The 26625-nt window shown below is 38.3% G+C and overlaps 1 protein-coding gene across 4 annotated transcripts in view; it reads left to right on the top strand.

Annotated features, from left to right (window-relative positions):
• Positions 1–26625, top strand: part of NDFIP2 (Nedd4 family interacting protein 2) — a 115627-nt gene that overhangs the window by 25956 nt on the left and 63046 nt on the right. For 3 of the 4 annotated variants that reach the window (XM_048215755.2, XM_057307807.1, XM_057307805.1), the window contains exons 3-4: positions 2250–2333; positions 25702–26045. In XM_048215755.2, the coding sequence (XP_048071712.1) occupies positions 25728–26045 (318 nt within the window). In that variant the 5' untranslated portion in view covers positions 2250–2333; positions 25702–25727. The remainder of the gene's footprint in view (positions 1–2249; positions 2334–25701; positions 26046–26625) is intronic. The other variant, XM_026493460.4, reaches the window with a different exon arrangement.

Genomic DNA, 26625 nt, shown 5'->3' with positions numbered 1-26625 from the left:
ATTAGTATTTTTGTGTTGCTTGCTCAGTCTCGCTATAGGTTTATCAGTTTTATTTATTCTTTTCCAAGAACCTGCTTTTTGTTTCACTGACTTTCTCTATTTTTCTGTTTTCGATTTGGTTGATTTGACTCTAGTCTGTGTTATTTCCTTAATTCTTCCTGCTTTGGGTTTTTCTTTACTTTTGCTAATTCCTGAATTAGAAACTTATATTATTGATTTGAGACTTTTTCTTCCTTTCTAATATAAATATTTAATGCCATAAATATCCTAGTAGGCGCTGCTTTAGCTATTGTCGTTCAGTTTTAAGATTCATTATATATTAAGATTATTAGCCCTTTGCCCATCTTATATGTCATTGATATTTTTCACAGTTTGTCAATTTATGACAAACTTTATGGTTTTGTCATGCAAAATTTTTAAATTTTATGTAATCAAATTTATTATTTTCTTATTGTCTCTGGATTTTGAATCATGATTAGAAAGTCTTTCATTGAGACTATGGACTATGAGAAACAAACTGAGGACTTCAGAGGGGAGGGGGGTGGGGGAATGGGATAGACCGGTGATGGGTAGTAAGGAGGGCACGTATTGCATGGTGCACTGGGTGTTATACACAACTAATGAATCATCGAGCCTTACATCAGAAACCGGGGATGTACTGTATGGTGACTAACATAATATAATAAAAAATCATTTAAAAAAAAATAAAAATAAAAAAAATAAAAAATAAAAAAAAATAAAAAAAAAAGTCTTTCATTATACCAAGGTTAAAGAAGAATTCACCCATCTTTTCTTGTAGTATTCATATGATTTTTCAATTTACATTTAAATTTCTAATCTATTTGGAGTTTAGATATGGGTCTAATTTTAGCTTTTTCCAAAAGTTTACCTAGTTATCCAAGTACTTCCTGTTTTGAAATTAATGGAAAACTCAGCAACCAAAAATGAATGAATGAATGAATGAATGAATGAATGAATGAATGACAAAATTATTGAGAATGCAGACTCCTCAGTAATTACGTTTGGGATCATTCTACCAGGTAAAGAGCCCAAGTAGGTGGTATTTTTCCTGAGAGCAAGCAAAATATGGAAAGGATAGTAGAAGAAAGAAGTCACAGTATCAACTACAACCTCATGGCCAGTTACAAAAGGATTGTAGCAGCTTTGCATGTTTTCTCTTTGCATTAGTGATTTTCTTCTCTCTCTTTCATTTATGATTTTATATACATGCTTTTGAGGGTTACAATTACAATTTAGCCTTTAGATAACAGAATATTTGGTTGGACTGTGATTGAATTATAATACAGTAATTACAATAACCCTTGGAACGGTGCATCTTTCCATTTTGGGAAAAGGTGAGAACTTTCTCATGTGTACAAAGGACAGCTACATCTTCTTGGGTAGAAAACTTGAGTTGTTTTGTTGAGTAGAGGTCTAAATGTATGGAGAAAAGTGCATATGGAAACTGAATAGCCAGAGGATGGACTGTGCAGTTACCAATTTATTGTCTCTCAGCTACAAACCCACCTTTATTTGCCCTATTTTGTGATATTAAAGCTGGACTCTCCAGGCAATGGCAGAAAGAAACACACTTCCCTTCCAGATACCTGTCTTCAGGTATTATCCAGAGCAGAGTAGCTGCTGCCTGTTCGGAGGTACTCCAGCCATACCCTAACGCCACGATCTCCCTACCAGAAGCCTGAGAATCTCTGGCCTGCCTACACTTTCTGGCAATGGTGTATCACTTCTAGAAACCAGCTCCAGTCCACTCACAACTTCCAGCAATGGTGCACCCTTCTCTATAGACCAATGCCTATACTCAAGTGGCAAATTCTTCAGTAACCAGCAGGCTATGTACCACTATGGTAGCCGCTTCCTCTCTGAAGATGTCAGACTCTCAGCCTGGGGTAGGGGACAGCCTGCTCCTGGCAATTAGTTCCTTTACTGTCTATGTTTTCACAGCCTCTGGATAGTAGCTGCTTTTTTACACCTGACATTTCTGGACTCCTTTTACTCATTTTGGTAGATGACCACCATCTACTTATTGTCTAGCAATAGTATTGCCTAACAAAAGAATTCTAACAGTTCTTTATATTGAATTTTTCCTGTTCAAATAACTGGTGGTTTTTGTTTTGTTTTGTTTTTTTAAATCAAGTAAATTGCCTTTTGCGCATTGGTTTACTAGGTTAGGAATAAATGTCCTACATCGGATTGCATTTTGTTTTATAGTGTACTTTCTGTTCTCTAAGCTCCTGTCCCCAAAAAGAAGATGACGTGTTGTGGAACCTGATTTTATCTGTTGTGAAATACATAATAGGAACCTTCGTGCTTGAGTAAGTGTAAACTTTTTGTGAAGCATTGTCATAAATAATTGCCTAAAGTCCTGATATAATAGCTAGAGCGAAAATTGATGATGGTTCATAAATTTAATCGGTTGGTGCAAATGAATCAGCAGCAAGTTCACTGTTTCCTCTTTTTAAGTCTTTTATCTTCAGAACTGTAAAATATTCATTGTAACTCTCAGTGGTTAGAAAAAAAAACACATTCTTTTCTGTAGCAGATCTTTTTAACAAAAGGATTTTGACTGATTCCTGAAATCTAAACACAATGCAAAAATTTGGGGTGGCTTTTTTTTTTCTTTTTAATAAAAACATTTAACATATGACAGTTAAGGCAAAAACTGGCCCTTGGAGTTGCACTGAGCTTCCTACTCCCAGTAAAACAATCTGCAAATCCTAACTGATGTTCTAAAGAAGTGATTCTCAAACTCGAGCTTGTGCTGGCATCCCCTGCTGGACTTGTTAAAACCTGGGTTGTTGGATCCCACCTTAGAGTTTCTGATTCAGTAGGCATGGGGCAGGGCCTGAGAATCTGCATTTCTAACAAATTCTCATGAGATACACATCTGGGGTCCACATTTTAAGAACGAATGTTTTGGGGCAACCACTCAGTACCTACCTCCTCTATTATCTTCCATCTCTCCCTTTCCTTCTATTTAATCCCAAACTGCACTTGCTATTATTACCTGGGGGGGGTCCATGTTCTTGGCACCATATTCTGTCTTCAATTCCTGAACTCTTTTTCTAACATTTTGAAAGTTGGCCCATCCTTTTTCTCTGTCTTTCCTCAATCACCTGGCCCTGACACCTCCCACAGCCATAGCGTTTTCATTGCCTGCTTTACTGCCCAGTGTTATGTTATACCAACTTACATTGCAGCCCCGTAGCCAATGTCCCTGTTCTTTTCTCCTCTCCCCCTCCTTGAAGCTCACAAGCACACTCTTCTATTGCCAGTAATGAATGGTAGGTGTGGAATTTGGAGAGATGAGGTGAGGGTGTATTGATCTTCTCAAGTTAATCCATGCTGGGAACTAGGAGGACACGAAGCGTTCCCTTATAATCCAATTCCTTAATCATCCAGAATCTCCCTCCTTGGGATCCACCATTTTAGAAATTTGTGGAATGATCTTATCTCTTCTGAATGTTGTATAATCTTTATTGCGCTCCTGCTCTACATCTGTCTTTCGTGTGCCATGTGGGTAGCACTGTTAAGAACAGCATTGCAACATTTCCTCTATGTTTAGACTTCATATCTCTTTCCTGACTACCATGGTTCCTGATGCCCTTCCTCACTTCCTGTTTATGATCTGATCTTTGCCTAATGATTGATAGTACTCTTCTGCTACTTACCAGAAGATCATATTTGCTTATATGTGTCCTCTCTGAGTAGTCCTATTTCTGGAACTGTAGTATAAAACAATGACTTAGTTTTATAGAAATTGTCTTGAAAGAGTAGCAAGAAGCACTCTGACACATATATATCTTATATATTTTATTGTGTAACTTACAGTGATACATTTGCAGCAAAGAATAACAGAAGGTATGAAGCTAGGGAAATCTTTCTCAACTAATTCCAGGTGAGAATCAGGCCATATTGCAATAAGGCATCCATTGCATGCCATAGATTAACTTCTCCCCTATGCATCTAGAGTGGTACTAGTTTTGTAACCAGCTTGAGAGCACTGAGAAAATTGTCATTCCAGTCGTTTTTCCATGTTCTTTGGCTGAGATGGGTAGAGACTATGACTTCCTGTGTCCTGCAGAGGACATGTGTTTAAGAGGTGCCAATGGTTGTGTGATTGTCCAGGGTAAGACACTGCTACACTAAAGAAAATCCCCAGTGGAGCAAAGGCAGATATAAGCTTAAGACTGAGTGTCCCTTGCTTGCATAAGCCTGTCCCCAGGCTTTGGGAGAGACCATATAAATGTTGAATTTGTCAGCTTTTATAAGTAGGGCCCTCCTCCCAAACTGAATACATTTCAGACCCCAGAAAACCTAGATCTACTGTTACTCTTCTTACTCAAACTGTGCTTATGAGAAACTCCAGAAACCTTTTATGGTTTCTAAAACTGTCTTAAGCAAAGTATATTATATGCATCTCAGCCAGGGTCTAGTTGCAATATTTTCCTGTCACAGATACCATATTGCTACATGGTACATGGGTTACATAAAAATGACTAGGGCTTATCCATGTATAGTGGCACGGCAATCATTTTTTATTGGCTCTGTGCAACAATGACCAGTCTGCAAACATGCATGAGGCATGGAAGACCTGGCTGGGACCCACAACATGTGGGTCCCCTTCCCTTCCCTTCCCTTCCATTCCCTTCCCTTCCCTTCCCTTCCCTTCCCTTCCCTTCCCTTCTCTTTCCTTTCCTTCTCTTTTCCTTCCTTACTTTTTTTGTGAAATAATAACAGAAAAGGGAAGAGAAGGGAGAGGGAGGGAAGTGAACAGGAAGGAAAGAAACAAATGGCGATGTATGGTATTTAAGAAATCATCTCACTTTATTCTTTAGACATATGGCTGCCCTCTGACACTGCCTGTAGTTATATGCTTTTTATTTCCACTACATATACATACATACACATGCACACGTGCATGTGTGTGTGTGTAAGTATAGGTAATATCACATTCAAAACTATAATTTAGGGGCACCTGCGTAGCTCAGTCAGTTAAGCATCTGCCTTCGGCTCAGCATGATCCCAGGGTTCTGGGATTAAGTCCCGCATCGGGCTCCCTGCTTGGTGGAGAGCCTGCTTCTCCCTCTACCTGCTGCTCCCCTTGCTTGTGCGTTCTCTCTCTCTCTGTCAAATAAATAAATAAAATCTTTTTTTAAACTATAATTTAAATGTTAGATTACCAAATAATTCACTATGAATTATACAGGTTTTTTTTTTTATATCTCCCCATTCACTCACTCACACATAGACTAAACCGATAGCTATACAGTATAGAATATCTACTCAGTATTGGTGTGCCTACTGATGCCATTTGAACTATATAATAAGAAATAGATTTCTGGAGTTTTAAACCCTCTTGAACTAAATAGGAGCCTTATAATCTGTTCCTCTGAGTTGGTTTTTTTTTTTTTAAATATCGTCTCTTAAATTTAGGAAAATTGATCTAATTTAGATTTTAGACTTCCTAAAATTAGATTATGCCCAGCCTTTCTCTCCAGACCTATAACAAACTCTAAAATTACAAAATTTAAGCTCTTTAACACTGTCTCTTCTACATCATCTCCTGCCATTCCCACCTTCACACCTTATGTTCAGACGAAATTGGGCTGCTTAAGATTCTCTAATCCAGTTGGCTCCGGGCTAGTGATAGGAGTTAAGTACATACACAAAGACACATCTTCCACAGCCCCTCCATGTGGGTGTCTCCACCTTATGGGAGGTTGAGTTGCTAATAAGCATGCCAAGATCTCTAAAGTATCAATTCTTAAAGGTGGAGGATATTTAATTATAACAGTTTTAAAGTATAGTAAAATAAAACAAAGAAACAAATATAATGGAATCATGATTTCTTAAATCACTTGACACTGCAGAATAGTGCAGTTCAGGTGCGGCCACTCTGGTTGCATTGGCAATCCTTGTCATCCCAGGAGAAGTATGGTATGTAAAACCATGAATAAACAGATCCTAAGTAGAAAGCCTAGGATTGCAGTTCTGTACCCTATTTTGGACAATTACTGACAGCATCTAATGGAAAATACAGTAAACTGCACCATAGGAAATAAGATCTTCCTCCTGAACTGTTTTTCCCCCCATGGAAAGAAAATATCTTAAAGGGAAGCAGAATAGAAAGCCAGTTTTTGATCAATGATATGCAAAACAAAGTTACTGGTTTTGGACTTAATTTAGCTTGCGTTCAAATAAGCAAGGAGAGGCCTATAAGGGAAGTGACCAAAAATAAATAAATAAGTAAATAAAAATAGGGCTTATTCTTGTCCCTTTAAAATGACATTAAAGAGATGGGGGATTAGTCACAAACCACCTCAGCAGAGCTGAAAATTGGGGCAATTCCCCAGAACTCCCTGTGGGGAGGTGGGGGCGGAGTGTGTTACTAGTGAGCAAACAAGCAGCTGGCGACAGCAGGGCAGTGACTCAGGGCAGAGAGTCTCTTCTGAGAGAGGAAGTGGCTCAGCCACTGCTGGAGCCAGGCCTCAGCTCTGTGTCTGTATAATCAGAATATGAGGACCTCCACTCTCTTCAAAAGAAAGGGATGGACGGCATCTCCCTTGTCCTTCTCCAACTATACTCCAGTGCCCCTGATTTTCACATTACAAGCAATTCCACCCAAATAAAAGTGTTGACTAACCAGGGAGAGGGAAGGGTGAAGCTGTGATGTTTGTCCCTGCCCAAACTTTCTAGAATTCCATAAAGAGAATTCAATGCTGTTAGATCATTTTGGGGGAGAGAAAAGAGAAGAAAGAAAGAGAAAAAGAACAAATCAGGGGCTAGTTCAACAGCTAGGTAAGGTGTAAGGATTTTTGGCTACTTGGTCAGTCTTTTAGAAAAGACCCAAGAAACCTGAGAGAACTACAAAGTGTAAGTTTAGCCCAGTTAGGACAAAGGGTCATAAACAAGAACAAAACTGCGGGAAATCATTCTGCCTGATCAAGTTTGTGGACCTCAGTTATTATTGTGCATAGTATCAAAACAGGAAACTGAGCAAATACCTATCCTCTCTCTGAAGCAGTCTGAGTTACTTCTGAACCTAAGGAAGGCTGCAGCCAGAAAATTAGAAGACAAAATGAAATCTAAATGGATCTTTGGTCCTGGTAAGAACTCAGTAATAAGAAAATAGACTTCTTTCATCAGAAATCACTCTCCACCCATTAGATTGTCACATGCCTGCTGTAATCTAATCCGCACAGCTTGAGTTATATCTGAATTCAAAAATTGTTGTTCCATAGATTTAACCAAGGGCAGTCCTGAAGCCACTTTGAGAAATGAAAAGTCTGATCCTAAATCATTCGTGGTGATCTTAGAAAGTGGGTTAATGCATTATTTCCTCCTATTTCTCCAAAAGCTTCTAACCATCTTTTCCTGAACAGGTCCCCAAATACTGATATCCTGGTGCATACTTAACCTCCCTCAAGATACTGCATCCCTATAAAACAAACAAAAAACAGGATGAAGTGAAAAATGGCAAAGGAGAGCTCTTAGAAATTAACGATATAATAGACAAAATCTCTGATAAAAGAGATAAAAGATAAACTTAAGAAAATATCCCAGAACAATAGGACAAAAGGACAAAGATAAAGACCTTAGTAAAGAAAATGTAATAGATCCTAAGGATCGATCTAGGAGAATATCTGAAGAAAAAAGAGTTCCAGAAAAAGAGAACAAGAAAAATTCCTGGAACCCAGGCCGTGAGTCTTCAAATTGAAAGGACCCCATTGATTATCAGCAGGATAAATGAGAGAAGATCCATACTGAGCATATAGTCATGAAATTTCAGAACATCAGGAATGAAAGAATGAGACTTATTAGCAGGAATTTAGCATCCTAACGGACAGTGAAACTATTCTTCAAATGTTCGCGAGACAATGATTTTCACCTAGACAAATTAAGGGTCAAGTATGAGGGTAAATAAAAACATTTGTAGACACGTGGGCATTCAAACATATGACTTTTGTAGGAAACTACTGGAGAATGTACTCCAGCAGATGAGGGAGTAGACATGACAGTAAGAAAGGGATCCAACACAGGGAGGAGGCAAAGCAAAGTCCCAGAGTAATAATAGCAGAAGGACACCCCAAGGGAAAGCTGGACAACAAACCCAATAATAAGTCAATCAGTATCAGAGCAGGAGGATGGTGGGAAGTCTTCCTCTGGGGACAAATGGAGTTCATAGATTATTTGCTATATTTGAGCACTCAAAAAATGGTATTTGATGTATAAAAATTTCTCATGAGAAATTGAGAAATAAAGCAGTTACTAACGTTAAGAAATGACAAAATGAGGCAGTTAATGCTAGGAAAAACGTTTTACAGGAAAGGCTATGACTCTGAAGTGTCAACATTTACGGAGCCATAAAAATGTAAACACTGGATATTGATTTAACCAAAACTTGTGGTGTAATGATCTTCGGAGAGTGGCAGATTTTTTAAAAAAATATTTTATTTATGTATTTATTTGAGAGAGGGAGAGAGTGCAGAAGGAGAAGCAGAGGGAGAGGGACAAGCAGACTCCCCACTGAGCACAGAGCCTGACTTGGGGCTAGATCCCATGACCCTGAGATCATGACCTGAGCCGAAATCCAGGGTTAGCCACTCAACCAACATAGTCCCCCAGGCACCCGGGAGAGTGGCAGATATAAGGAAAGTGGGATTGGTGGTGTAAAAGATGTAAATCCTCATTATCATAATAGATATTAATAAATAAACTTGAAATTAATTAAAGAAGACACCCCAGTATCAGCAGATTGTTTAGAAATATGGAGGTAAATACCAGAAAAAAAGTGTTAAGTGTTACAAAGAGTTTCACCTGGGGAATGAGATGGAGATGAGCAGGGATCATAGTAAGAGTACTGTATTTTTTTTTTAGTACTGTATTTTTAAATGGCTATTACTTAGCTTTCTCCCTTTTCCCTTTCCTTCCCCTCCTCACTCACGCTCACACACACACACACACACACTTCAATGAATTAAGAATTTTTAGTGTTCACGTGTGTCTTAACAAGCGAGAAAACTAAGAAGAAAGACTAATTTCCATTTTTATCATAACTTAGTTTATGGACTTCATTGCCTTGACCACTGAATAAGATATCAAGACCTTGAAGGGAGATGAGAGGTTTAATTCTAGGACATTGGAAGCTGTCCGGAACATAGCCTGTTGGGTTAAGTTTAGGATATGATGCGGCCAAGGCTGTGGGGGTGCTGTTGGGGTGCTTTGGGTAGATCACAAGTTAGGGTGCCCAGAATAGAAGAGCACATAACCACCCTTGCCACTAGCCCAAATAGTACCCTTGTGCAAGTTAGGAAAAAAGACACTCATAAGACACTTTACTGCCATCTGTCAGAAAATCATGGAAATACATACACAAATCAGTGATTACTATGGATGTGAACAGAGTCCTCTAGAATCCTGCATTGCATCATCAGGCAACAGCGCTGCCCGTAGCTAAAGGTGAGGAGAGGACTGATAAGGATTCTGAGGATTCTGATGGAAGACCTTCCCTGCTTCATAATTTCTGTAGGATTATTAAGCAGATTCATAGAGATATTTGGTAGGTTCTTTCCCCCTAAACCAGGAGCTATAAAGATAGGATGTGTGTCTTATTTCTACATATCAGCTTCTATTAAAGAGCAAAGTTTATAACAAACACTCATAATTTCACAAATGAATGCTTGATCTATTAAAATTATAAAATTTTCTTTGCTTTCTGTCACTGGGATTGGTTGTTGTTTTTTTTTTTACCTTTGAGAAGTTTAGAACCAGGGCTGTCATGGCAGCCTTTCTGGGTTTGAGTTCCAATATTGTCACTTTCCAGTTTATGACCCTGAGCAAGTTCCTTAACATTTCTGAGCTAAGTTTCTTTTTATGAAGAGTAGAGTATATACAACACCTACTGCATAAATCTTTATGGGGATTGAATAAGATAATACTTAGAAAGTATTTCAGAAATTGTCTTAGAGTAAACAATATGTTTTATCATTATGAACTAATCCAAGCACACCTTACCTTCATTTATATTCACAATTAACAGTTGTATCTGTTGGAATTTACCTTTAGCAGGTAATAGCAAACAACAAGTGGGATCTTAAACTGTTTGTTTCTCAGGTAGAAAAAGTTTGGGGATAGGTAGTCTACATTTCATAAGGTAGTGCCAAAGTCATCAGAGACTCAGACTGTTCCTATATTCCTACTGTGCCTTTCGTAGCCATGAATTCTATCTGCAAAGTTTCCTAATGGTCCAAGATGACTGCTGAAGCTCCGGCCACCATGTTTGAGTTCCAGGCAAGAAGCAAGACAAAGAAGAGAAAGTAAAAATGCTTCATGTATGCTGGCTATCCCTCTGTTAAGGGGCCTTTCTGAATTTTATAGCTGCAGTGGAGGCTGTGAAAAAGCGTCTTTTAGCTGTTCATATTGCTACCTGGAATAAAATCAAAGTTTTGTTATTAAGTAAGAAAATCAATATTTGTTTGGCAGCTAGCCTCTCTCATAACTATGAATCGGAACCCAAACACTGCTATCATTATGGTTTTAATTGATCTAAGGTTTTAATTGATCTAAGCACATCTCCCAAATTATGTTGTCCGTTTCTGCCCTGTGGTAAAGACATGGTTGAGCCACTAGAATGCGTGTTTTCTTAAAGTTTGTGTGAGAGTAAATCACTTCAAGGTATAAAACTAAAATTTTTCAGTTCTAAGAGTAAGACAGGTTGCCAGTTGTTTATATTTTGCTTCCAGTACACAAATATATGAAGATATATACATGTATTATGTCATTCTGTATTGTTCATGGATCATAGGATATCTCCAAATTGGTATGTAAAGGGTTAAAGTCAGTTGATGAAGGATCAACTCTTCCCTTAACTCAATCCTTTAAAAATGGCATCAATAACAATTAGCCTAGAAAACATATGATCTTACAATTGACAGACTTTTCCAGTGAGAATGTTCTAAGAACTAAGATGTGATGTGACATAAAATGTTTTAAAAAAAACTACTCTTTTTAAAGTACATTCTTACCTTTTATATAAAAGAGAGATAATTTAAGTAGTGAAGATGAGGCTCTTTGAGGAGAAAAATTATAATTATTCTTTAAGAACTAAAGCTTAATAGTTAACGTAAAGACACCACTGGTTTAAAGGATCTACCATGGACAGGGCAGCTGATCAGCCATCCTGGTTAGCATGGGACGTTCCCAGTGTTAAAACTGAAAATATCAAGTCCTGGGAAACCTTCCGTTCTGGGCAAACTGAGAGAGTTGGTTACTCTACTTTTGGCTAGTATCAGGTTAGCTGGTTTAGGGTTGTGTGAGAGAAATTATTACATATTTATCAGATCTGGATAACAAAAACCTAACTGATGGTTCACTGTGAAGAAACACTGCTTCTTGAAACCAGAGGTAAGGGTGGATGTTTCTGGATTATGCCACAGGGAGGAAAGAAACAGCCCAAAAGTCACAGCTAATCAGTCTGTGGTCGTTGTCATATTATGAGCGTGTTTGTGGATCTGTCTGCTATTGACAGTGAGTAATGCTTGCAAATAAAATAAATATTAATGAATGAGAAGGATCTTTATAGTAAACTTCAACCTTAAGTATTAGGCATTAATGCTCACATCTGATTTTTTTAGTTCTCATATAGGGTTGCCAGATAGTATGCAGGTAGCCAAGTTAAATTTGTATTTCAGGTAACTAATGAATAAATTTTTAGTTTAAGGTCATCCCGAATATTGTGTAAGACATACTTATCCTAAAAAATTATCCATTTTTTTGTTTGAAATTCAAATTGAGATAGGGAGCTTGTATTTTTATTTGCTAAATCTGGCAATTCTATGGGAAGAAAATCAGAGTGTGCTTGTTGGTACCAGTACAAACACAGTTTCTTTCCTTGATAGTGCTCTCTGAGAGGCCACAGCACATTTCTGTTTCTCCCACAAGCCCTCTCTCATCCTCTCCATGATTCTTACCATTCTCCTTATGCACCTTAGCCTTTTCAGGAAAGGTCCTGGCTGCTTCACTGAGAAAAAGCACTGGGGGATTAGAGGAGGATATAAAGTAGAATTCCTTCAATCCTGTCCCTATCCTTCTCTCCCCAACTATTTGGGTCTATGTTCCTATCCTTTCTTCTCTAGTTCCTAACTCAGAACTGAGATCCTCCTTCTGTTCAAAGTCTTTCCCCTGCGAGATGGATTCCAAGATCTTGGCTCTTCCAGATGCTTCCTGCCTGTGGCTTCTCTTTCTTTGACATGTGAACAGTCCTGGCTCTTTGATCTTTCACCAAAGGCTCCCCATGGCTTCTAATTGCCATCCTCTATCTTTTCTTTCCCCTTCCTTCCTCCTTTCCTTCCTTCCTTCCTTCCTTCCTTCCTTCCTTCCTTCCTTCCTTCCTTCCTTCCTTCCTTCCTGTCTCTCTTTCTTTCTTTCTTTGACACTCATGTTCTCTGAGAAGCATCCTGCACCAATATGTCCCAAACCTGACTATCAGCAGCATACCTGGAAAATTTTATTACACTATTGGCTGCAAGATCTTTCCACAGACCTACTAAATCCTGGGGTGAGACCCTTACAATGTCTAGCCAGTGCTGCCTCCTGCTTATCTCTGAGGTATTCAGGTTTCGTTCCTGCGTCTCTTTCAGTTTCCTACGTGCCCCTAGTCTGAATACACAGGCACTTCATCCTCAGATTAATTGTAAATTCCTATTTTATCTTGTCACATTTCTAATTTGAGTCCTTAACTGACTTCCCCTTGCCTTCGGGATAAAATCCAAGTTTCTCAGCATGCCAAACAGAGTTCTTAATTATGTGGCCACTCCTAACCATGTAGCCCAATCACTCACCACCCTTCTCCCCAAGAACACTTAACTACTGCTGTTTCTCCAGGCACTTTGCATTCTCGTTTCTCGGGTTTTTCTTGTGCACCTTCAAAGCTCCTCTTACCTGGTACACCTTTAGCCACTTCTTAACCTCACGCCTCCTTATACTTTAAGACGAAGGAATTATCTGTATACCTCTCTACCCTTGCTATATTGATAGTGAACACCTTGAGGGCAAACATGGTATCTGATTCATTTTTGTGACCTCATTACATACCAAACATCAGAAGATATTGTTGTAGGACTCCATCAAAGAAAGAATGCCCGAATGATTGAATTAAAAAATATTTAAAAGCTGACAAGTTAGTTCTTAGGGGAAAAAGTGTTAGAGTGCAAGTTAAATTTTAAAGGGCACTGAAACTTAGAATATTATATTTAGAAAGGAACGGGATCTGGGGCTCCTGGGTGGCTCAGTCGGTTGAGCGCCCAACTTGTGATTTTGGTTCAGGTCATGATCTCAGGGTTGTGGAATGGGTCTGGTTTCGGGCTCTGCACTCAGCATGGAGTCTGCTCAAAGATTCTCTCTCTCCCTTGCCCCTCCTCTCCCCTACCCTGCTTGCATACACACATGCCCTCTCTCTCTCTCTCTCAAATAAATAAATAAAATCTTAAAAAAAGAGAAGAAAGGAAGAGGATCTCAGAATTCACATAGTTCAATTTATAATTACTGTAGATTAACAAAATTTTAAAACTTCAGTGTAACTCAGATGTACACATACACTTCATCAGAACCAACTGAGTCCATATTCAGCTGCGTTTGCTATTTTGTTTTGTTTTGTTTTCCTGTGTTCTTGATTCTTTGCTCTTTCCTTTGTTATTCTTTCTCTTTACCATAAAACCCCACACTAGCTACCAATTTCTTAGTGCATCTGGCAAACCTAACTAGTAACCTCAATTCTAATGACTGGTATGTTTTGTCTAGTCATCCTTGTATCCGAATCTGTGCTAAATAGTTCAAACATTTAAGTCCATTTCTCTTACTTCTGCCTGAGAGTAGAATGTGTTAGCTGAGTAAAACAGCTTACTTCCTTCTACCAGTACAGATGTTTATCATCAACTTTTTATGTTTTCTTCATATTTTTTCTAATTAATCATTTCCTCCACATGAACTAGAAATTTATAGAATCTCCAAGCAACACTGAGTTCCTATATGAATAATATTCTTCTTCAGGATATAACAGGGATCACTCATGTATTTGTGTATGCTAGATTTGCAGACACATGTACAAAATATTTATTAATCTCTCTTGTTTCACCTTTTATGCAGTTTGTCTTCTGTTGCAAGTAGCATAGTGTAGTGTGTTAACTTGCTCTTTTTCCCCAATTTTTTTATTGTGGTAAAATACATAAGATAAAATTTACTATCTTACCATTTTTAAATGCACAGCTCAATGGTATTAAGTCCATTCATATTGTTGTGCAATCATCACCACCATCCATCTCCAGAACTCTTCATCTTGCAAAACCGAAGCTCTATTCCATTGAACCACAACTCCCCACTATACCCTTCCCTCAGCCCCTGGCAACCACCATTCTACTTTCTGTCTGTCTGATTTTGACTACTTTAAGTACCTTATGTAAATGGAATCATATGGTGTGTGTCTTTTTGTGGCTGGCCTACTTCACTTAGCGCAATATGATCAACGTTCATGGTGTTGTAGCAGGTGTCAGAATTTCCTTTCTTTTTAAGGCTGAATAATATGTCATTGTATGTATATACTGCATTTTGCTTATCCACCCATCTGTCCATGGACATTTGGGTTGCTTCCGTATTTTAGCTATTTTGAATAATGCTGCTATGAACATGGGCATACAAATATCTCTTTAAGATTCTGCTTTTGGTTCTTTTGCGTGAATAGCCAGAAATGGAATTGCCGGGTCATACAGTAATTCTATTTTTTATTTTTTAAAGAATTGTCACATTGCTTTTCCACAGTGGCTGTATCATTTTACATTCCCACCAGTAGTGCAGAAGTTCTCTCCCAACACTTACTTCCTGTGTCATTGTTGTTGTTTTGTTTTTGATAATAGCCATCCTAATGGGGTGTGAGGCAGTAACTTTTTTTTATTAGGTTTATTTGGCCGATTTTAAATAATTGGATAGCCTGCAGTTACTTTTAAGTATGTTTGTGAAGCTTTTTTAGTTGTTGTTAGCAAATAATAGATAAAACATACTGCTCTCATTTCCTGAATATTGATCTCTAATGTTTCTGACACCAGATAATCGGTCACCTTGAATTGATGACAATATCACGTATGCTTCCCAACCTTGAAATTTGGTGTTAAAGTCCAAAAAGGCAGCTGGCTTTTTGTGTGTTGGGGGGGGTTGTTTAATGACTCTACTTGATAATATTAAGAATTATTATTAGGGGGTTTTGTTTGTTTTAGCTATGACAAAGGATATTTTGATTTTGTTTAAAAAAAGAGCTCTTACTTATTGTGGTAATCATTTCACAGTATGTGTAAGTCAAGGGGTTATGCTATACATCTTAAACTTATACAGTGCTGGATATCATTATATCTCAATAAAACTTAAAAAAACCCAAAACAAACAAAAAGAGTTCTTATCTTTTAGAGATACATACTAAAATGTTTATAGACAGAATGAAATAATATCTGATATTTGCTTCAAAATAATCCAGTGGAGACTGGGGGCGAGAGAAGGTAGGTTATAGATAAAGATTGGTCATTGGTAATTGTTGAAACTAGGTGATGAATCCAGGGGGATTTATTACATTAGTCTTTCTACTTCTGAGCAAATCATAGTTTTTCATTAAAAAGATTGTTTTAAGCAGAGTTTAATCTATTAAGTATTTAAAAAGGTAACATTTATTAAGTATGGTGTGAGTAGGTTTTCACTTAATGCAGAAAAAAATGTGAAATAAAACATTTGTATGACACTCACATAATGCTTTTCTTGTATTTGATCCTTACCATAGATGATTGATCCAGTTCTGAAATGATATTAAGCTTGTATTATATTAAAACAAATTTCTAATTACTAAAAATTGAATACTTTATTTAAATAAAATGGAGGCAAAAGCACATTACTCATGAATTGATGCATAATCCAAACATGCTACTTTCTGCCTAATGCCATAGTACAGCTCTGTGCAATAGAACTTTCTGCAGTGATGGAAATGTTCTATATCAGCTCTGTCCAATATTGTAGCCACCAGCCACATATGGCTATTGAGCTGGCTGGTACAACCAAGTGGCTAGTGGGACTGGGAAATGGAAAAAGATTTTATTGATTTTCATTTGTATTTTTAAGCACTTTTCCTTAGATCTGAGAAATGACGTTTTTCAGTGAAAATGTATATCCCTCTGACAAGTGAAAAATAAAATCACAAACTTAGCTCTCCGGGTATTAAAACTCGGGGATTAGAAGTCCTACTACTTGACCTGAAAAACTTTATAGATGTTGAAATTTAAACAGAAGGCATTATAAATAAGTTATCTATAAATAATATTGCAGATTTTAAATGTAGTTAATTATTATATCATCTTGTTTTAAGATTTCAGCATTTAACATACTAAATATGCCCTTAATAATTTCATGTGTATTTAATGTGTTACAGATTAACATATTTAATACTTATACCAACCCTATCAGGTAGATGCACTATTAATATTCCCATTTTTCAAGAAACCGAGACACAGAGAGGAAATAACTTTCTCATGTTAATGCTAGCAACTGGTGGGACTGGGATTCAAACCCACAAATTTGGCTTAGGTCCACATTTGTAATTGCTTTGTATATTTCCTCTTTTGAAGTAATTTGCCTGGAAACGGATTAAGAAAGAATGATTAATCAGTTGTTAAAAATGTGTTAATACGCCTGGGTGGCTCAGTTGTTAAGCGTCTGCCTTCAGCTCAGGTCATGATCAGCAGGAAGCCTGCTTCTACCTCTCCCACTCCCCCTGCTTGTGTTCCCTCTCTCGCTGCCTCTATCTCTGTCAATTAAATAAATAATGTCTTAAAAACAAACAACAAAAAAAGAAATCTTTGAAAAAAATGTGTTAATAAATTTAGTTTCTCGTCACTTTGGAAAAATCCTATGTAAGGCATTATATTGTAAGGTCTAGTTAAAAAGGATATAAAATTGAATATAGAGACTCATTTACTATGTTTACTCTCCCCTACCCCCTAAAAAAACTGTGTTCAGGAAAAGAGACCAGAAATAAATCTTTTCTGTATCTTTTTGTATTTTCAAAATTTCTAAAATAAGAAAAATGTTTATTATAAAACTTTGGCTATTATAATTATAAAGCATACTTAAAACTTCTTTAGGGCTTAAATTAATATTTTATATGAGAGACAACCTAAAACTAGATTGTTATAAAAGTTCATAAAAATTTGTCTGAATAGTTCGGCTGTTTATTTTCCCAGATGCTAGCTCTGAGAATTAATCTTAGTTGAAGATGTTTTTATTACTAATAAGTTATTAATTCCATATTCCTTGAAGATATGATTTTATTTATTTGTCAGAAAAACAAAATGAAATATTGTTTTTTCCCTGAAGAGACAAATCATCGATACTCCTTAAAACTGAACTCTTCGAAGTGCCATTTTAACCTCTTGCCAAATAGATTGTGGGTAGAATAAAAAAACACACGTTTCGCAAATGGTTCTTGTTTTCCTTTGGTGATTTGAATATTTTAGAAGCCAAAAATACCTTTTGGATATGCCATTTGTATACGACTGAAGATGACTTTTTCATAAAGCAGGGGATTCCGGGGCTACATTAAGTACATTAGTCTGGACTTCTGAGATGTGTTTTTCAATAAAAAGTTGTTAAGGTCGAAAAAACAAAAAACCCAGAAAATCCCCTTTCCCTTAATTGTTTGTGACCTTTGGTAGATTTCTTAAGACTCTAGATGGCAGTTTTCTGATATATAAAATGGTTGCAACAATAGTACTTATTCCATATGTTGTGAAATATAGAGAGATAATATATATGATGCACTTAGCAAAATGGTTGGCAGCATTTAATATATGTTAGCTATCATTACCATAATTATAATGATTGATAAATATCCTATGGAATAGTTTTACTTCTAGATAAACAACTAACGTATTTTTTTTTTTTTAAAGATTTTATTTATTTATTCGACAGAGATAGAGACAGCCAGTGAGAGAGGGAACACAAGCAGGGGGAGTGGGAGAGGAAGAAGCAGGCTCATAGCAGAGGAGCCTGATGTGGGGCTCGATCCCATAACGCCGGGATCACGCCCTGAGCCGAAGGCAGACGCTTAACTGCTGTGCCACCCAGGCGCCCCACAACTAACGTATTTTTATGGTTACATACATTCGGGTCTTTTATTTATTTTATGATGACTCATGCCGAGCATAAGCCCAGACACTTAGCCTAGAAAAAATATGATATGGCCAAGTTAGGAGGCCTAACCAGCTTCTGGGTTCTTTGAGCTAATCTCCGTCGTCTCTAAATTATATTTATTCCACATTTTAACTATAAAAGCTGTTAAACATCACTTTTTTTTCTGCAGTCACTAGAAAGGAAAAGAACCTCCAGGATTAATATTATTTGATATTTGTATGGTTACATTTCATTTGAACTTCACAACAACCAGTGAGACAGATAGGGGAGGAATTAGTATTCTGACATTTAAGATGAGCAAACCAGGTCAGCAGGTGAAATGACTTGGTCAGGAGCCGCATTGCTAAGATATGCAGAGTTGGGACAAAAGCTATTAGAAAACTACATGGATGATTCAGGAAGTAAAAGAAGGAGGATAATTTAAGGTGAATAGTAAGAGAATCTTCGCTTGAGCAATGATGGCCAATGGAACTTTCTGTGATGATGCCAATGTTCTTTATTTGCTCTGTCCAACACAGTAGCTACTACACACTTTTGGCTAGTGTCACTGAGGAGCCACATTTTTAATATTAATTTAAATGTAAACGGTCATATGTAACTATCGTATGTATGTGCAACTGTATCGTTTCCAGGAATCATGATCAAAGGGTTAGGGCTGCGCTGAGAGCCGGTATCCTGTTCACTTTACGTGTTTAGGTCATTTTATATCCCAACCTTATCTGAATGGACATGCATGTATGGGGTTGGGATTGTTTGGTTTTTAAGCTTGCATGTATACAACTAATGTTAGGTATCTATTGTATTTTCAAAGATTATCTTTTGGGAGGGCTCATTTATTGCATTTTAAAAAGACATTCATAGGGAACCTAGTGCTAAACCAATTTTTAGATGACCTGCTTCTGGGTCAGGGTTTCGTACTTAGCAAAGCAGCTCCTAGCTGTGATCTATTGAAAGTCAGCCCTCAACACAAGGGTTTGAAAAAAAATTAGAAGAAAAAAAAGAAAAGAGAGAAAACAATATTTAATATATGTTTATAAAATTAAAAAAAATTTAAAAACCCAAAAGTAGTTGTTTTCCTTTTTCTGAAGCAGCAACCCCTGAGAGAATTAGCAATGATCTTAGAATTTATCCTATTTGGTGGCAATACATTTGACTATAAGATTCTTCCAAAAGAAATATGAACATGTTGAGTTCATGATGTGTTGAAGTTCTATATTTACTTTTATTAGTACTGTTTCGGAGGGCTGTTTCTTGTTGGATGTGGTAGGAACAGTCAATGGAGTATTTTTTATTGTTTTATGAATTACCACATTTGAACCAAGCTGGAAGTGGGGTGGTAGTTTCATAGATAATCATTGTAAGGCTGCATTTACCTCTCTGAGCCTCAGTTTCCATATATTCAAAATGAAGTTTCTGGAATAAGTGACTAGGAAGGTCCGCTGAAATGCTAAAGTTTTATGAATCCATGAAAACACACATTTCTCTCTTTTCCAAATATCTGAGTTCTAAAGAAATTTCAGTGGCCTATAAGTGAGCCTTCCTTCAAACCAAAAAAATTAAATTTGATTTTCTTCTCTATGTGCTATATTTGTATGGACACATGTGTTTCTGTAACATTTATGCTTTTGTTTTTAAGTCAGTATCTGAATGCTATGATCTGGTTGTTTGTGTTCCCCTCCCCCGAAATTCAAATATTGGAAATCTAATGCCCAATTTGATGGTGTTAGGTGGTGGATCTTTGGGAGGTGATTAGATCCAGAGGCATGGGAATCATGCTATTATGAAATGAGTTCCCAGATAGATCCCTCATGGCCCCTTATGCCATGTGAGGATCCAATGAAAAGTTGGCAGGCTGAAACCCGCAAGGGGGCCCTCACTAGAACCCAAACATGCTGGCATCCTGATTTTGGCCTTACAGCCTTGAGAGCTGTGAGAAATAAATTTCTGTTTATAAGCCACCCAATCGATGGTATTTTGTTATAGCAGTCCAAACAGACTAAAATACTGGTTAAAGAAGAAGATTTGAGCTTGAGGTCTCTACCTTTATGGGGGAAATCATGCCAGATTTCTCAGTGAGCATATTTCATAAGCAGAATTTATAGACATTTCATGGGAACTTTACATACTATTGACAGGTGAAGTGGGATAGTATACATATTTTATTTTTTTCTATGATATCTAGCAGATATAAAAGGAACTCCCTTTTTTCCACTATCTTGGCTTAATTTGGCTCTGCCAGGCCATTCATTTTTTTCTTCCCCCTATTTGAATCTTAAGGCCAGGGAATGGGTGTGAATTTCTTCTTAGTTCTGGAAAGGCAGCATCTTGTGAGTCACTCCATTGGAATACTGTCATCATTTTGTCCCTTCAGATATTGAATGCCCTTTATCCTCATTACCGAAACCAGGCAACTGTATCATATGGAAACCTTATTGCTGATGTTGTACCAATGTTGCTAATTGTGAAGGAGCACTCTGACTTCAGGTGATTTAACAAATGAGGCCTGGTTCCTGTTATGGAAGAAAGAGAGCAGACAATGTTTAACATGTTAAGAACACCTTGATATATAGAAGACATTTTTCTCTCCTAGTATTTTATACACACACCCACACCCACATGTACAAATAGTATTTGTCTTCTTACACAATGATCTTGCATTAGTTAGTCAAGAGAAACCTGTCATAATAGGCCATATACTCAATCCAGCCCTGCTCTTTTATGATGAAAGTGATTTTCAGGCTTGCAGAGAAAACAGGAGACAAAAAAACACATGAAGTCCTGCTTTAATATGGTCAAAGAACAGCCTCTGTACTCAAGGTAAAGCAAAGAACATTTTAATAATTTATGACTTAGCCCAATTTAAAATAAGTAATCCCCTAAGGCAAAACGGCTGTTGATTTGCTCACATTCGTTGCTCACGACTAAACAAAAAATGAAAATACTAAATAGAAATAGTGTTAGGACAGCTTATCGGAATTCAGATATTTTCTAACTGCTGCCTGGTGATGCCTCCATATATAATAGTACATATATAAAATAAGGCTGATAGGAAATACTTAATATGGAAATTTATTTTAATCTCTAAGCTAACTCTCTGATACTTTTTTCTCTCCGGTTTCTCTCTCTCTCTTTATCCTTTATTGTATGGAGACAATTTCACCTTGTAGTATTTAAATAAATGTCTAAATATTAAATAAACAGATAGTTTTCTGTGTCGACTTGGTTAGGCTATAGCTCCAATTATTCACTCAAACATTAATCTAGGCGTTGCTGTGAAGGTATCTTCTAGATATGATCAAAGTCCAAAATAGTTGACTTTAAGTAAAGGAGATTATCTTGTATAATCTGGGTGCACTTGATTTAATCTGTTGAAAGGTCAAGAGTAGAACTGAGGCTTCCCTGAGGAAGAAGAAATTCTGCCTGTGGACAGCAGATCCTAGAACTCTTCTAGAGTTCAATGACCTGTACTATGGATTTTGGAGGCCTAGTCAGCCCTCACAACAGTGTAAGCCAATGCCTTGCAATACATCTCTTAATATATATCTTCTGTTTGTTCTTTTTCTTGGGTTGAACCCTAATTGATAAAAAACATTAGCTGTGTTTTAAATTCTTCCAACACAGTGTATGAGACTAAAGAGAGGAAAAGGAAGTAGATACCTGATTGTCAAATTGCTCATTTAGATTTTCTCTCTAAAATTACAGAGCTGAACAGATGACAAGAATTTCAGAAACAGTTAAATAAGGAACACTATGTGAAGCCAAATTGAGGTCCAAGCCTCCAGACTGCTTCAAAGATCCATATACATGGTAACAGAGATAAAACGTTGGAGTAATAATTATGCTTATTTTCATTTACCAAAGTGGCAGTAATTTCTTGTATTTTCTAAAACCTAGTTTAGAATTTAGCGTACAAAAAATAACAGCTAGTGAATTTTTATTATGTAGAGATAGAAATCTTCAGAGAATGCAATTTTACCTCTTTTAATCATTCCCTAGGTAATTATGCAAAATCATACATATTCTACATGGAATTAACAATTAGGATCTATGGTCACACTAACCATCAGCAGCTACTTGAGGAGAAGTTCTATGTTGCATGTTCTATGTTGTATGTTCTACATTGTAGGGGAAGTGATAAGACACTAAAAATCACTGAAGTAGAGGAAATTTGTAGCATTTGCCTACCTGTAGCTTGGGCCTGTGTAGAAAGCCATCTGCAGGCAATGGCACATCTGTCCGCTGCTCTCTAATTGGTGGGGATATCAACAAACAGTCTTGGCACATGTATATGCATACCCAATTTGAACTGAGAAGAGACTATGGAGGGTGATAAGAAGTCAGTTTACCTCTGGTGGGAAGATCTCTGCTTTGGGGAAGGTAGGAGGGATTCCAGTGGGAAGTACGGCCCAGGAAAAGGGGTCCCTGTGACTCGATAGTATCACTCTACGGAACATCAAAGTCATTCTTAGTGGGAAGACATTACGTCCGCATGAGAAAATGTTAACAATGGAGGGTACTGGGAGCTATTCTGCAGGTGAAACATCAATTATGTGAAAGGAACTTTGTAGTCCTTTCACAGAATTTTGATATTAACAATGTTTTATCACTTTACATTTTGTCACTTGTCTAGTTTGGGTTCTCCAGGAAGCAGATGCTGATATGAAGTTAGGAGTGCAAGACATTTATTAGGGAGTTCACACCTGTGGAAGGAAAAAGGATTGGGCAGGGAGACTCATTACAACATACTGCAGAGCTAACAAAGTCTCTGCCAGTGTAGCAGGGAGTTCTGAAGCAAAGATTGCCCCTTCAAAGGGTCAGTATCAGGCAAAAGTGGCTCAACCTGTACCACCACCGTCAATGACCAGATGCCATGCTAAAAATAACACCACGTCAGGTTGAAAACTGAAGGAAAGCCTGACATGGCTAACAGCTGGAGGTGGTTGGTTAATCACACTTCTTGCAACTGGTCAGAGTGCTTCTGGATGGGGAATCCTGGCAGTTTATCTCCACATCTGCCCCAGGACTGCAATGTGGCCCTCGTGAAATTATGGGTGGCTGTGTATTTTGGAGATGAAAATTGATTAGGCCAGAACAAGAGTTGTTAGTGAGTGCATTAAAATTCTAAAATTCCACTTGAAGTAGTTTATAAAGGTACACTACCACCAGTTCCTTAGGTAACTAGAGTTGTCACCACGGAAAAGTTAGGGATTGAATATATAGGATGTTGCTTAAAGCCTCTAAAATAATAAGAATATTGTTATTCCCATTTCATCCCAAATAAGTTGCTCTTAGTGGGACAACTCAGGGCCTCCACTTGTGGTGGCCTATTACAGGTCACAGTGGCTTAGTTGTGAAATGGACAAAAGGAGCTCAGTGTGGCTCTTTTGGGGACGATGAGAAAGAATCATTTATTTCATATGGATCAAGAAGGTGGATTTAAAGCAGTCAGATTGGCTCTGCATCACTATTTTTTTTTTTTTTTAGGGTATATTATAGCACAGTGCTTAACATAGAGGAGACTGTGGAGTCTGTGACCACTTGCTAGTAATTTGGCTTTGGACAAGTTCCTGAACCTCTTGATGCCTTACTTACCTGATTTGTTAAACAGGGATTATAGTCATGCCTACATCATGGAGATGTTGTGAGGATAAAATGATATAACACATGCACTCCCTGGCTTGGGAAGGGTTCAATATCCATTAGTTACTATATTTCTTTCCCCTCTTTCTCTTCCTCTTCTTCACTGGAAAAGTGCTTTCCCATTGAATTTTGTCATTTGCTCTCTAGATTAGCAAAATGTTACAGAACTTGGGAGGAAGGTAAAATGAAAAGAATCTGTTACCCTAAGAGGATTCAGGATGTCTACTTTTGGTCAGGTCTTTTTTTTTTTTTTTAAAGATTTTATTTATTTATGTGACAGAGAGACAGCCAGCAAGAGAGGGAACACCCCAGGGGAGTGGGAGAGGAAAAAGCAGGCTCCCAGTGGAGGAGCCCAATGTGGGACTCGATCCCAGAACGCCAGGATCATGACCTGAGCTGAAGGCAGGCAATTAATGACTGCACTACCCAGGCGCCCCTTGGTCAGGTCTTTAGCTTTCACCATTATGTTCTCAGTTCTCAGTACTGTTCTGGGTGCGTTAGGTGTAAAAAATGGCCTCTGCCCTGAGCAGTAGTGTATTTGAGAAACAACCAATGGACATATAAATGATTAATGAAAACACAAGCACATATAAAATTAAGTTCTAAAGGAATAGTATAGACCATAAGTGATGTAGGAATCTAATTTCATTTTGCTGACACTCTGTTGTTTTGACCATGAAAGATGATACCATTTGGGGTGAAATTGTGAGGGTGACCTCTTGTACAATAATACAATAAAATGTCCTATTTCATCGTCTTCTAATCTAAAATATATGAACTTAGATCAAAAGAAAAGTTTAAAGACATTTAAGTATGATGTTATTGCCTCTTTCTACTGTTAGCCTCTTCATGCTCTCTACCACTAGATGTGTCAGGACGGTAAAAATAGTAAGAACTGGTCGATGCTTTGAATAAAATTGTAGAGAAGGTTTAACTTTTTTTGATGATGATCTCAATGAGTTCTGTCTTTATTGTATTTTTGCTATTTTAACTAGCTGATCAGGCTCATTCAGTGGCCTTTTTCATTCCAGGAATCTCCTTTGGAGATTCAGGAAGGGAGTAAACTAAAAGAGATAGCTGGGCCAGATTATGTGGGATCATAGTTTTCAGGGCATAGAAAGCAGGTCTTTGGGTTAAAAGGTACTTTACTTTGTCCCATCATACTTTTTTACTCCCTAGAAAAACACGTTTTGTGGCCTTTGGGAGATACACATAGTAGGTTACGTGTGGTTAACCTGACACTGGGATAGTTTTACAATGTCTCACACAAAGTGATTTCTTACTGTTAAATCCTTCGGAACCATTGGAGTATGATGACAAAACAGTCCTATCTTATTTCATTATTTTCTTGTATCCTTCCAGTAACCTAGGGATCACTAGAGGCCTCCTTCCTTGGCGAGATATTAGAGTATTGTTGAAGAGTCCCTGTTAGATTCTTAAATCTCATACTACCAAGAGGGCGACAAAACAATATTTAAAAAGATCTCCCTTACCTTACTAATGATTTTGAATGCGCTATAGTTATAGCAACGTCCTAGACGGATCTCCCTGCATTGTCCTATGCTGGGTGAGTAATAAGAGGACGTGTTGGGTAAATGGGTGACCCGTTCTCAGGGGTTCTAGGTATGCGTTCCCTTTCTCCTCGACTCTGGTCTCTGCGTGGTGCGACTGTGTACCCGCCCGTGCTTGCGCGAAACCCGTCCAATAGAAAAGACCTATCAAGAACGGTGATTTTTTTTTTTCCGTTCCCTTTGCCACCGCCCACTCCCGACAACCTAGACAGTTCCCCGGACTTGTCTTACTTTTCCATCTCCTCCCACCCAGCCCAACCCCCCAGCTTCGCGACGCGAATGGGACGCCTGAGGACCCAACGAGCATGCGCAACCATTCCGAGCATGCTCAGTAGCGCGCGAGGTGCTCCGGGGCTTCTCAGCGCGGTGGCCGACGCGGAGGTTTCCGCGGCTGCTGCGGGAGCGACAGGAAGTGAAGCGGCCCGGCCGGGCGACCGCGGCGGCAGAAACAGAGGCGGAAGGGGCGCTGCGGCAACGACGTCGGCGACGGGGGTGGACGAGGGGGCCGAGCACCGAGAGGACTCGCCGGCTCGGAAGCCGGATCCCGAGCCGGGCAGGATGGATCATCACCAGCCAGGGACTGGCCGCTACCAGGTGGTGAGTTCCTGCGCCCCCGCCCCGGCCTCCTGCGCGGCCAGGGACCCCAGACTGCCTCCCTCTGTGGACCAGGGAGTCTCCTTCTTTCGGGCAAAAAACTGCCTAATTTTTTTTTTCTTTTACACCTCTCCTTGTGGAGCTTACCTCTGACTCCTTCAAGACCCTTTCCTCTCGACCCAAGGCTCCTCCTACCTCCCCATCCCTCACCCGCACCCTATATCCCGCTGTAGGGACACCCTTGGTCCCCCCTTCCTAAAACTAATATTTATTTTACTTCTCACTTTGTCGATCATTTCCTTATTCCCTGACCCAGTCACTTCTGAGACATTTCCAGTGGATTGTCTGCTGGAAATGGTGTTGAGTTCACATACCTGCTGGGAAGATGATCGCCGTCATAAATGGAGGGTGGGGGGAGATGTAAGCACGATGTAGGGTGGGATGTGGATTCGGTGAAAAATGTGGGTTGAAAAATTGTGCAACTATAGAGAACGGTGGTGCTGATCTTGTGTCTCAGCTCTAGTTAACCTTGTCATTTTGTCCTTTTCCATTTTGTTAGTATTAAAAGTGACTATTCTTTTTT

Source organism: Ursus arctos, unplaced genomic scaffold (assembly GCF_023065955.2).
Source record: "Ursus arctos isolate Adak ecotype North America unplaced genomic scaffold, UrsArc2.0 scaffold_10, whole genome shotgun sequence".
Taxonomy (NCBI): Eukaryota; Metazoa; Chordata; class Mammalia; order Carnivora; family Ursidae; genus Ursus; species Ursus arctos.
The sequence above is the reverse complement of the archived record's forward strand: the minus strand, read 5'-3'. Positions and strand labels throughout refer to the sequence as shown.